The sequence below is a fragment of the Eptatretus burgeri genome, chromosome 12, assembly GCF_056783735.1.
Source record: "Eptatretus burgeri isolate ZD-2024b chromosome 12, Ebu_testis_v1, whole genome shotgun sequence".
Classification (NCBI taxonomy): Eukaryota; Metazoa; Chordata; class Myxini; order Myxiniformes; family Myxinidae; genus Eptatretus; species Eptatretus burgeri.
In genome coordinates this window covers 16046833-16060914 of record NC_140972.1, presented here as the reverse complement: position 1 = coordinate 16060914, position 14082 = coordinate 16046833, and the positions used below count along the sequence as shown (strand labels likewise).

At 43.8% G+C, this 14082-nt stretch overlaps 1 protein-coding gene across 1 annotated transcript in view; it reads right to left on the bottom strand.

Moving 5' to 3' along the window:
- LOC147015159 (unconventional myosin-Ie-like) overlaps positions 1–14082 on the bottom strand; it is a 143497-nt gene that overhangs the window by 100151 nt on the left and 29264 nt on the right. Inside the window, exons 2-4 of the mRNA XM_085849669.1 lie at positions 3623–3760; positions 3284–3373; positions 2263–2357 (exon numbers count right to left, since the gene is read on the bottom strand). Coding sequence (XP_085705795.1) covers positions 2263–2357; positions 3284–3373; positions 3623–3760 — 323 coding nt within the window. The remainder of the gene's footprint in view (positions 1–2262; positions 2358–3283; positions 3374–3622; positions 3761–14082) is intronic.

The window sequence follows — 14082 nt, the reverse complement described above, 5'->3', positions numbered from 1 at the left end:
CAGCCCCGCTGCATCTCCGTCACAGCCCCGCTGCATCTCCGTCACAGCCCCGCTGCATCTCCGTCACAGCCCCGCTGCATCTCCGTCACAGCCCCGCTGCATCTCCGTCACAGCCCCGCTGCATCTCCGTCACAGCCCCGCTGCATCTCCGTCACAGCCCCGCTGCATATCCGTCACAGCCCCGCTGCATCTCCGTCACAGCCCCGCTGCATCTCCGTCACAGCCCCGCTGCATCTCCGTCACATGTCACAGGCCCCTACAACTTCATCCCATGCCTGCTGCTTCTCTGTCACATTTTGTTACAAGCCCGCTGTTTCTCTGTTACAGGCCCACTCCATCTCTGTCACAGGCCCGCTGCTTCTCTGTCACAATTCCGCTGTTTCTCTGTCACAGACCTGCTGTGTATCTGCATCACAGGCCGGTGACAACCACTTGAAGACAACTTGTGAGAAACAGTGATTGTTCAGCCATCTTTCGAAGTCTACTCAGATCTGATCATGTGACGATAACTCGGGTTGAGTTGCCCATTATCTAGACATTAAAGGTTGCCATCCACATGGCAATACACTTCCTTTTTACCCTTTGTTTCTCACTCTTCCATGAGCCTACACCTTGCATTTTAAAACAATCACAAAATCTGAGGCAAAAATGTCTTCAAAAACAAATACAGTCCTGGGAAGTCAAATATATATACCAGGTGTTCACTTAATGGTTAGGGTGGTGGGCTTGGGATCCCAAGTTCAAATCCCCCTCGGCTGTTGAATTAATACCAGGTGGGGTTGACTCTGCCTGTCATCCTTCCGAGGTCGGCAAAATGAGTGCCAGCTTGCTGGTATCCTGTGTCGGAATGGCGACCCGTCCAAGATTGTGTCCAATAGCCAAGGAGACTGCTTTGGCAGCACCAACGCTCTGCATCGAGTATGGTCCCAATGGATGGTGATGGATAGTCAAGTATCTGGACATTTCAATTGCTAAAGTCAGACTACACGCCCAGGGGATGATTTATCGCTCATGGTATGTAATCTTTATGTTATACAATGAGATATAAACTAGATTTTAATTGTCACTAAAAAAAACTGTCACTGATTAGTCAGAGCAGATTCTCGAGGTCCCTGCTTGTAGGCTGAGCCAATCTGATCCGACACCAATATAATTAAGTTATTTTTTACACTGTTTAAATTAATCATTATTATCATTGTGCATGCAACCCATGGCTGCTGGTTGCATCATTTCTGGGAGCACAGCTGTGCCGCTGGTGCTCATTTTGACAACCTCCGAAGGATGAGAGGCTGGGTTAACCCACCTGGTGTTATGTAATGGTACAACAGGGGCTCAAACTCAAGACCCTAACATCTTAAGCAGGCCACCTTAACCGTTAAGCCAACAGCAGGCTTAATTAATCATAACTAGTACGTGCCCGTAAAAATATAATAATAATAAATAAATAAATATTCAAAACGCGAGCAAGAAACAACAACCACACAGGCCGTTTCTTCGCTCTCGCGTGCCCGTACGTGCATGGCCCGGAAGTTCGCATATTATTCGCAGTTACGATTATTCGCAATTTCGTTTTAATGCCCAAATATTCAATTAGCGCCAACGTATTTTACCTTTTCGCAATGTCATCGCAAGGAAAAACAAAAAGAGAAGAGAAGAGAGAAAAAAAATTACTTCCTGGTTCGGAGCACACCAGCTCACTCTGATGTTACCGAAATTTATGCACCATCTAATATGAAAACCATCATAACTTGGGGCATTGTGCTTATGTATAAATGCGCATAAGAAATCGAGAAATTATTCGAATACGCGAAGTCATCACTCTGGAAGCCCGTACGTTGTAACCCGTAATGGGGAGCGTGACTGTGCTTCCCTTCCCCATCGGCCACGCCCACGCAACAACGTGTCTTGTCATTGGTTTGGTAAATAAATGGCCATAACTTGGGAACCACTTGTCCGATTAATATCAAACCTTGAAAAGGCACATCCTCAGGTCCCCAGCAATATATCTGGCAAGTTTCAATTAGATCGGACCAGCGGTTGTCGAGAAACAGCGGTTACACACACACACACACACACACACACACACACACACACACACACACACACACACACACACACACACACACACACACACACACACACACACACACACACACACACACACACACACACACACACACTGCTGGAATTATGGATAGATTAAGTGGAAATTTAAAATTCCCTGTTTCCTATTACACACTTAGCTTAATAATAGTGTCCTACCTGATGATCACACATTGGTTCTCCTCATCGATGAGCATATTCCGATACATGTTGTCCGCCAAGGCATAGATGTGTGGAGGATTTTCGTATTGGGCCTATGTGGGAACAACCAAACAACAACAACAACAAAACATACAAGTGCATAAATATAAAAATATAAATAAACTTTTTATTCTGATGAAACCTCCGCTAAGCAGCTTTCTTCAACTCCCCCACTACTTATGCACAAGAAAGTCAAATTGAAAATATACTTCCATGTCTAATAACAGATACTTCCCAAGAAAAAGACCACAATCCCACGACAGAAAAAAAAAAATGTCCAACTTAAACACGCTCCGATGTCCCACTCCATGCTACACCTCATCAGTCGCAGGATAAAGACTATAAAGAAGCTTTGTGCCTTCAATGTGTCCAGGAAATGCATAATGTTGCAGTTTTGACACAAACTATGTATCTATGGGGCTGGCTGGATAGCCTACAGGTACGCACACTCACCTTTGAGCTGTCTAGACTGTGTTTGAATCTCAACCTAGCTATCAATGGTTACCACGATGCTTCACATTCAGGGCGAGGCATCAATGTGTGCCGTCCCTCGGATAGACGTTAAACCGGGAGTCCCATCAGCCGCCATGAGTTGCTGGACGTTAAAGATCCCACACGGTGTCCTTCACCAATAGTAGACGAGCTATTGTTGACACGATGAACAAATTCCAAATTCCCCTCTAGATTGCAGGTAACAAGTGGTCTGGTTTTCTTGGGAGTTCCTTTACACCAGGTTCCACCGATTGCTATCTTGGAGTGTGATTACTGCCTGGGCAACAGCTTCTGCACGACAAACAAATTGACCCGGTAGTTTGCACGTTTCATGTGAACGGCCTATTTTGGATATGAAGAGCAACAACCACAACCACCACTATTACCATGACTACTACTGCATGCGTAAGTATCATTAATCTGCAAATTGTTTCCACTTGCAATTCTGGTTTGCAAAATGTCATGACCCAGTCGATATGGTACTCACCGACCCTTGATACATCTCGACCTCTTTATCCGTGAAATAAGGCACCTGCTTGAAGGGGTTCACAGAAATGAGCACCGGACCGATGTATGTCTAACATGCCGTTAAGGTACATTCCTCAATGTGATGCGCACTATCTGACACTACGAGAGGTGTTTATCACCGCGACACTTTTGTTCTCGCTCCACCCCAGAAAAGAGTTATGTCCACTGATTTGGGGACGTGAGGCTTTTCAAATTCTGAGAATTTAAAAGTTATTTTACTAGTTCACAAACAATCTGCCAATGGCTCCAGGCATGTCATACACCTGGAATTTTTCATCACTACACAGACTAAGGATACAAAGATATAATCGTCCATGTAACGCTTCTTCAGGTTATCCATAATGGCAGGTTCTGTGATCTTGCTGAGCAGCACCATGTCGTCCACGCCACTTTGCTTGACATTGTGGCTCTGCCAGTGGTACTTTTGCTTGCTCCCCTAAAGAAATGGGAAAATAAATAAAATAATCAATTAAGAAATTAACATGTACTCACCTTTCACCTTCAACGAATGACTGGTACAGAAAGGAACACCTGGTTCCTCAAATTGTCTTAAACAGTGTATGTTCAGCATTCCAGTATCAAACAGAATCATTCCGGATGACTTGCACTCCCATAGACTGTGCACTTGCGGATTAATTATCAAGGTGGGAATAGGAGAAAACGTTTAGGTTTTAATACTCAAGCCATCAAATTATTTTTCCAACACCTGACAGGTAAGCCAACACAGCGAATCAAATCTCACACTTAAGTTCAATCTACTCGAGGATGAGCGTTACCGTTATGCACCAACACATTCAAGTCATTAAAATATTTCTACGTCTTCGTTATGCCACAAGTATCAAGAACTCAGCTCCGGTCCTTTCTGTGCATCCTGAATAAATTTGCTTTCACATGCATTCGAACTGAGATTGACTTAATCAGATTTTTTTTTTGAAAACAAGAAAACACTCGTGGAACCATTGTGATTCCCAGGATTGGTGCACTCAATTTTTTTTTTTTAATCCCGAAAGATGATGCAACTCTTTTTGAACTTGTTGATTGAATTAGGTAATCCATAACTAGGATAGAAAGTGGCTCCATATATTTTCAGGCATGAAATCAGAGCCTTCTCCCGGGACATATCGTGTGCCTTCGATACGGTCTGGCACCCTGCCCTGCTCAACAAACACTCTTCCTATGGTATCCAACACCATCTCCACTCATGGCTCGCAGACAACCTCGCCTGTCGCAGCCAACGTGTGGCCCTAAATGGAGTTCTCTCATCCCCTCTTCCTGTCCAGGCTGGAGTTCCTCAAGGTAGCATGCTGGACCCTGTTCTTTTTCTGGTTTTCATCAATGATCTCTCTGACTCTCTGGAAAATCCTCTTTATCTCTTTGCTGATGACTCCACCCTCTGCCGTACCATGGGTCATCCCTCAGACCGGCAAGCAACAGCTTCTTCACTCACTGCAGATCTGGGTAAAATCACAAACTGGTCCAACACGTGGAACGTGTCTTTCAATCCGGACAAATCTCACACTCTCACAATGTCTCTCCAAAAGGACCGTCTGGAAACCCCCCCCCCCCACCATCTACTTTCAAACCAATTCTCTCGAAGAGGTCCTTTCATTCAAGCTTCTGGGTCTCACTATCTGCCATGATATTTCCTGGGAAAGCCACATTTCTAAGCTGGCCTCCAAAGTCAGTCACCAACTGGGCATCCTCCATTGTGCAAAGGCATGTAGGATCATTGGTATCTCACGCGGTGAGGCTGAGTCTTTGGATCTCTCACTATCTCACTGCTGCAGGTCAGTGGTCTTTCTGTCTTCCACCATCTCCTCTCCGGTCTCACCCCTCCCCACCTGCTCTGTCTGAGTCATGTCCCCCCCCCCCATATTTCTGCAGGGTGCTCAAGGTCCACCAACAACCCCCTTCTGGTAAAACTACGAAAATCAAAAATATCTGCTCACCTTCACTCTTTCATTCCTCTTTTTTTCCCGCCTTTGGAATAAACTCCCTCACTCTGTTCATTCCCATTCTTCCCTCCAGCCCTTCAAAACAGCTGTTCACCACCAGCTCTTATCATCCCCCATCCAAATCCTCGATCTTTTCTACCCCCGCTAATCCACCTCATTCAAATTCTCTGCTTTCCTTCCTGAAAGTCCCTGTAGTGTCCATCTTGTTTACCCCGTGTACCGTACACGCTCCATCCCCCTCCCTTCCACATATCTCCTCCTGTCTCTGTTCCCCACCGTTTTGTCCTTCCCTCTCCTGCCCCTCTTGTCTCATGCCCCACTTGTTGTACATTCTGTGTTTCAGCTCTCACATGAGCCTCGACGGTGTACACAACAAAAAGATAAAGAAAAAGGTGAGGTCCGCAGTGTTTTTTGATGGTTTCTTTTGTCGCACAGCATCAAATGATATGAAATAGATTTATTAATCAATCAAAATTCTTGTATTGTAAATAAATAATGTCATGCATATTGATTGTTTGCATCATCCTCATTGTGACGTCGTCTTGGTAGCTCCATCACCAAACGTGGACGGAGGCCGCGTTTTCATTCACGATTGTCTGTCTATGAGCACGATATCTCACCAAGTTATGGACGGATTTGAATGAAACTTCGTGGACGGGTTGTGAATGTGTGTGGCAAGGATGAATTGATTCGATTTTTTGTGAAGATGCGGATCCGGATGCTATGATTTAAAAAAAAAAAAAAGATTTTTCTCACCATCGACGGATGAGGTCAAAAAACGATGTCGAGCATGATATTTCAAAAAAAGTTGTGGACGAGTTATGACAAAACTTGGTGGATGAGTTGGTTAGGTGACGAGAACAAGCCGATTCGATTTTGGTTGAGTTACGGATTCACATCCGACCCATCAGCGGGACACAAAATGTAAACCGTTCAGCCTGGCGGAGGTACGGGCTCTTCCGAATGCCATTCTAATTTTTTGTTTGTTTATTTGTTAATAAAATTGTAATAATTTTCTGTTGAGGACCATGTATGTGTAAGGTAAGTCATTGGACTGAACATGTTACCCTCATTAAATAAAGACTTCTACTCCTACTCAATCCATACTCGGTGACGTAACGTTTTGAGCTTCCACCGTGAGTCGAGTTGGTCAGTGGTCATACCAAACACTTCAAAAATGGTACGTGCTACTTCCTTGCTTGACATTCAGCATTTAAAAGTGTAAGAGTACAGACAATCAACCACAAGTAGGCAATCATAGCGCAGCCCGAGATGGGCCGAATTTTCTTCATCCCGTGTCGACGTTCCTTGTAAAGGAACTTCCTAATCCAACCCTCATAATTGCACAAATAATTCCAGTGTTCGCTCGTTCTCTCTGTCTGTCTGTCTGTCTGTCTGTCTGTCTGTCTCTCTCTCTCTTTCCTGTTTGTTTATCCCCAGTCCAGCTGGGCAATTACACTGTCTTTTAACCAGGGTATCACTTTCACCCACAGATGGTAAGTGGCCAATTTAAAATGTGCTCATGACTGGCTCACCGGTACTCTGAGCATGTGTGAAAAATTTGGTGGAGATCAGCCGAAGTGTTTTCGATTCTATAAGGTTCACGCATACATACACACATGCATACAGAGAAAAGGCGTATTCTTGTATGACTCGCATTGAACTCGTCGCTTCGCTGATGGTAGTTGAACAACATAACTTGTATATATATACGTGTGTGACGTGCACAGATTGCTGGTGAGATGGAGACATCGCAGCGCACGCTTGCTGATGTTGAACCGCATCTGTATCATGCACGCCTTGCTCTCAAGATGGTGACATAGAAGAACGTGCTTGCCGATGTTGAGCTGTGTCGGAATCACGTTTTGCTTTGCTGACTGTGCTCAAATTGGCACAGCGCCAAGGATGAGTTTCCAATGACGTCACTTCCTTGCAAGTCATTGCCCCGCAGATGTGAAGTCACGAAAATTCATCAATATTAGTGGAAAAGTTTCCAATGACGTCATTTTGCCTTCCAAATGTGATGTCACGGAAACTCGTCAATTGCTGATGTTGTCACGCCAAATCAGAATAGCGCTGTTCAGCAACATCGCAATCAACAAATGTCTTTCTGCTATGTTTTGGCATTTTTGCACTTAATATTGTGAGCAAATAAAATCAGATATTTCTTGCGTTAAAAAAATAAATAATAAGAACTCAATAAAAACAAGATTTGAAGTCGGCTACTTTACTTAGTTGTCATCTGCAGTCGCATCAATAATCTTGATTAACTTTGCAGAGCAGTCAAAACACGGGGAATCCAGTTTTACAAGAATAATTGTCATGCAATAATTCAGAAATGTAGGCTGATTAGTTACGCCTTGTTTGGAGTTATCAGAAGAGATTTCTGAAATAATACACCGCTTTTCATCGAGTCATTAATAACACACCGCCATCAAGGCCGAGCCGAGCATTCGACGTAACTGTCTCTCCACCTCCATCTTACTAAATCCATCATCTCGACACCTATCGTCTGGCATTCAGCTGATCACCTAAGGATGCTAGATATCTAGGTTATTGTGTTCAACTGACATCAGCAAAGTGACAGGATGGGTTGAGCGCAGGAAGCTTAGCACCAGATGTAATGCCATAATGACGTCCCAGTAAAAAGTGTGTGACAGAGAGATGGATGGATAGATGGACATATGGATGGCGACATCCGACTACTTGAATATATAGATGACACAACCAAGGTTCAATCAATGTTGTTTCACTGCCTTGTCACAAAGACCCGACTGACAGCATTGACCTTCTTCTTCTTGCTCGCTTATGGCAGCTTAGCTGCCGGGTAGCTATCATTTTGTTGGGGCGCGATTATGCCGCTGATGCTGTGCTTCTATACCAGTACACTGGTGCTCATTTCACCGACCTCAGAAGGATGATAGGCTGAGTCAACTGCACCTGGTGTTAATTCACCAGCTAACAGGGCTCGAATTCAGGTCCCGAAGATCCCAAACCAGCCACCCGAACCATTGAGCCAACACCGGACTTAGTATTGAGCTAAAGGCTATGGAAAAACACCGTGAGAGCGAATGACTAAATAAGGTTATTATCCCCATGCTTTTTGAAAAAAAAGGGGGATATTGTGATCAGCTCCACCCATCCTTCTGTCTGTCCATCACGCAATCTCCTCCTAAACAGTTGGACAGAAATTCACCAAACTTAACAGTTATGATCACCACATGGCAAGAAGGTGCAAGAGCAGTCATTTTTGGGCCTAATACCTGGTGCAGAGACAAAAGGTCAAGTATCGAAAAATACAATTTCAGGAATATTTTTAAATGAAAGGCTGAGCCGAGCACGAGCCGTAACACTGTCTCTGCAATCAAGATTGGGGGATGCATGGAACATGGAACGATTTTTGGGATTTTACCCCCGGTTCATGCCCCCAGAGTGGGGACTTAAGGTCACAGGGTCAAAACGGGGGGAAAAAAAACAAATTAACTCAAATTTTGATATTGGGTCATTCCTGGTGGAACTTCTTGCTATCTATTAACATTGCTTGAAGTGGGAAGTGTGGGGATTTGCGTGGGGATTTGCGACGACGCGCCATCGACTTCGCTCTTGTTTAGAGAATATGGATGAACTGTGTAAGTGGAAATGAATTTGCAAGCAATGATGCACAGCACCTTTAAATTTAATTCACTTATCTGCACATTTAAAGAGAAAAACAATTGGAAACTCATTCCAGTACAGTATGTTAAATTTTTCATCAAATCTGAAAATTGGACCCGAGAAACACGGAAACATTTTCATAATATTTTTGAAAGGGTGTTTGCATGTATGCTTGGTGTTGGCTTAATGGTTATGGTGGCAGGCTTGGGATCCAAGAGTCCTGAGTTCAACTCCTGCTCAGCTGTTGAATTAATACCAGGTGGGGTTGATTCAGCCGGTCATCCTTCTTAAGTTGGTAAAATGAGTACCAGCTTGCTGGGATGATTGAGCCATTTGAGTGTCCTGTGTCAGAGTGGTGACCTGTCCAGGATTGTGTCCACTTGCCCAGGAGACTATTTAGGCAGCGCTGATGTTCTGTGCAGTGTGGTCCCAATGGATTTTTGGATTTTGTATGCATGTTGTATTGCAAGATGACATTCCTGAAGAAGTTCACATGTTTAAAATATATATTTTAACGACATTTTTGAAAAACAATTTGCATGTACGTTTTGAAAAAACATTTCAGAAATGCTGGATATAAAACATCGATAGAGACAGAACATTATTTAACAAGAGCGCAAGTGATTACAATATACGCCTGAAAAAAAGTCTCTGTGACACACGCACACGCGCATGCACACACACAATTATATATTCAAATATGTCAATTTATGAAGAACAAGAAGGTATATACAGAATTGTGCTACTACATGGAAAACAGCATCCTGGTTGCCATGGCAACCACTTTAGATGACGAACGTATGTCGTGACACCGTCTCCAGTCTGTACCTATGTACCAAATATGAAACGTGAAAGTTGAAAACTTTGGGAGTTAGAGTGCAGACAGAACGGACGGATGATCGGTATCATATAATACGCCCCGATATATATATATATATATATATATATATATATATATATATATATATATATATATATATATATATATATATATATATATATATATATATATATATATATATATATATATATATATATATATATATATATATATATCGGGGCGTATTATATTTTTTAGAAGGTAAATGTGGGACACTGGATGTTTCACTCCAGAGTCCCAGATAACTTCAACCCCTACATGTAAATACACATACACTACATACACTGATGCACGCACGCGCACACACACACACACACACACACACACACACACACACACACACACACACACACACACACACACACACACACACACACACACTATATAAACATACACACACACACACACACACACTATATAAATATACACACACAGCACGTTTCAGTGTCCACTTTCCGCCGGTACTCCAGGGGCCTCCATCTGGCCATCCCCATCTCCTTGAGATGCCGATCAACCTACATGAGGCACGTGGCCGGCCCATTAGCCTCCTCCACTCACGAGGCTCCAAAGCTGAGAGAATCTGGTGAGCAGGATCAGCGTTAAGAAAATGAGCCACACGTTCATACAGCCGCAGCTGACACTCACGGACTATGCAGGGAACAAATTTCATCTGACTCTCTCTCAGAAACCGCTCGTTGGACACACAAAGTTTGACCAGCGATAGCCAATGATTTTCTGAAGAGACCTGGTACCAAAAGAAATTAAGCCTCCATCTCAGATCCCTGGTCAGAGTCAAAGTCCCACAAATGTAAAGCAAGAATGGAAGCATCAAGGACCTGAAGACTCGGACTTTTGTCTTCCTGCACAGGTACCAACAATGCCACACCTCATGATCCAGTGAATTGATGACTCCCCAGGCCTGACCCAGTCGTCTATTGACCTCTGGATCACAGCCAGCAGAGACATGAATATCACTGTCAAGGAAAGTGAATCTTGCCATGACTTCAAGAAGCTCACCACAAACAGGTACAGACAAGATAGCTGCATCCAAGATGTCACTGAAAGCCTGGATCTTAGTATTGATCCAGGGAACCTGTAATCCCAGTGGCTCTGACTCTTCAATCAGCACCTCCAGGGCCCCCAAAAGGATATCCAGGGTTTCCGCAAAGATGACTGCATCATCTGCAAAATCATGGTCAGAGATCTTGACATTCACAAATGATGCAACGCAGCTTTATCTCTCAGACATCCTCCCCAGAATCCAGTCAATACAAGCGCCGAAAAGTGTGGCGGCCAGTACACACCCCTGACAAACTCCAGTAACAACTGGAAATAAGTCAGAGATGGTACCACCTCGTCTCACAGCACTCTCAGTACCAGAGTAGAGTTCAGACATCAGATTGATCAATTTTGTTGCTCCCCACGAAGACCAAGAATCATCCAGAGGGCATCCCGATTCACTGAATCAAACGCTTCACAGAGATCAACATACGCTGTCAGCAGCCCCTGCCGAAACTCTCGCCTGTGTTTGATGAGGACCAGAAGAGCAAAGATACGGTCAATCGTTGACTTGTTTGGTGTAAAGCCTGACTGCTCTGGACGCTGGTGCTCAAGCAGATGGTGGCGAACCCTATTGAGAATTATCCGAGCAAAGACCTTGCCCGGCACTGAGAGCAGCGTCACCCCTCGGTAGTTGTTGCAGTCTTGGCAATCACCCATCCCTTTCCAGAAAGGGACAACAAGGCCCCTCTTCCAATCAGTTGGGATGATGCCTGTGTTCCAGGTAGAGAACATAACTGCATGCAACGACACGAGTACAGCATTTCCACCAGCCTTGAGAAGTTCAGCATGGATGCCACAGATCCCTGGAGCTTTACTCCATTTCAACGGGTTCACTGCAGCCTGTTTTCACAAATGAAGGTGGATCACAGTTGATTAGAGGGTCAGCAACAGGGATTGTAACACCCCTAACATCCAACTCAACCGCTGGTGGATCAGCATGGTGCAGCTGCTCAAAATCACTGGCCCAGCGGGCCTTCACTTCGGACTCCTCTGTCATGAGCCCATCACCCTCCACACTAACTGCAGTAAACCAATGGATGGGCTTGGATGAACGCAATGCGCGAACTCTCCTGTAAGCAGGACAAGAACCATTTGACCACAGGTGATGCTCTACACCCTCACAGATTTCTTACACATAGGCATCTTTGTCCACCCTCAGCGCACGTGCAGTTTTATGCCTCAACTCTGAACAGGTCAGCTCTGCCATTAAGCCCGGCCCTGCAAATCTGGTGAATGGTATCCAGTGTCTGTTGAGAGACAAAATTCTTCATCGCCCAATGGTGAGTTCCGAGAGATCCACCGGCAACATCAAGGATGGTGGTCTTGAAGGCACTCCACAACTCTTCAGGACCCCCCAAAGGACCCAGACCCCCCAAATCTCCACTCTACCTGTTCGCAAACTCCTCAGCTACCCTCTCATCCTTGAGCTTGCCAACATCCAGCCTAGGCTGGGATGGTACCATTCTCCCCGATCGAAGCTGCAACTTCAGAGTTGCTTCAGAGTTTCGATTCACTGCAAAATAGTAGTTCTCCCTACTCAGTTACCAGAAAATTCTCATCATCTTTATACTCTCAGGCAGATTCAAACCTGGTGCAGCATTTTCATCACAGGCCACCACTGTAACTAATAACAATTTGAATGTGTGATCTCATGATCATGAGATATGTGCTTTGATAGGGATACGAAACAAATCAACCAAAACATAAAATTTCTATTTTTTTTGGAAAGAATGAATTGGGCATCGGAGACAGACAAACAATTGATTTCAAAGTCATTGATAAGTATCACAAAGTAAAGTTAATGAAAATAAAAATACAAGCACAGAGCTTCGGTGAAAACATACAGCATCAAGGCAAGGATAAGACAATCCTATTTAATCGTGATTACCAAATGTACAACAGCTAGTTTGTAGTCACAGCAATGGAAAAGTACTTTAGTACGCAGAACCAGCCAAATAAATCTGATAAATGCTTTGCAATTTTCTGGGCTGTCATGTTCATGGTTTTTTTTTTTTTGTTAAACTATCCAGGTTGCTTCCAAGTCGGAAGAAGAAACACTCAACACGAGAATGGCCTGGGATCACAGCACGAGCTTATTGGAGACACGGAAGAAGAAAAACAACTTCAAGGTCGCAAGTAGCACAATAACGAATAACCTGAAATCTTAAACAAGGCTTCTTTCAAAATACTTCACTTTTCACAATAGTCATGGCCGTACCAATTCCCTGGAAAGCTTATCCAACAAATTCAAGCTCACTTCCAGAAATCAAATCCCACCCATTATGTCAGCAAACAGCTTCCTGAATAGGCCCAGAGTTGCGAGTTTTGCTGCCACATTGACATGTGAAAATAACCGATTTGATTCCATCGGAGAAGATTCTTCCTGGATTTTGCAATGCTCACTCGAGGTCGGGGAAATTCACTGCACCGGCGCATTACGATGATGATCATCATCAGGCAAAACATCTTCCTAGCAGAAAAGGCTCCCTTTCGTACAACCTGAAAAAGTGCGGCATTGTGTAATTGGACTTTAAACAGGATGCTACACGTGTAAGCAAACTTTTACAAACAAGTCTGTACTTTTAGGTGATGCAATACATGCGAGTGTGGTGGAGAATTGTATTCTCTATGTGTAGTCGATGCTTCGACATGCAAACAGGACCGGCATGAAGATGGATCATCTTGTACACCGTTCAAAAATGTGGATGTGAAATGTCCACAGATATAATTAGTCAAAAATAAAATAATTATGCAGAAGGGGGATAAATTTGTTTTATTAGTTATCTACCGGTTTTATCGGAGGGGACGATAGGTTTTCTCTCCGTCTGTCCATCCGTCCGTCCGTCCCACCTGTGCTTTTTCTGACTCCCCCCCCCAAACCCCTTAACATATTCAACTCAAACTTGGTACATGGCTTTATCATGATAAGTTACAGAACAAGTTCGAATTACATGGAGTTTCATCAATTTTCCAGATTTTTTTTTTTAGGCCTCCTCTGTCCACTCAACTCATCTTGATTTCTTTTTACTTAGAATTTTTTTTTAATTTTTAATTTTTCCCAATTTTTAGATCCTCGTGGAGGATCGCTCAGTCTGACTCACGTTGTTGTTCTTCATCTTCTTCTTGTGGACTTTTTTGTTTCACAGCCTACAGTTTTCATCGAAACTTCCTGAAACTTGACATGTACATGTAAAAATACCCTGCGCA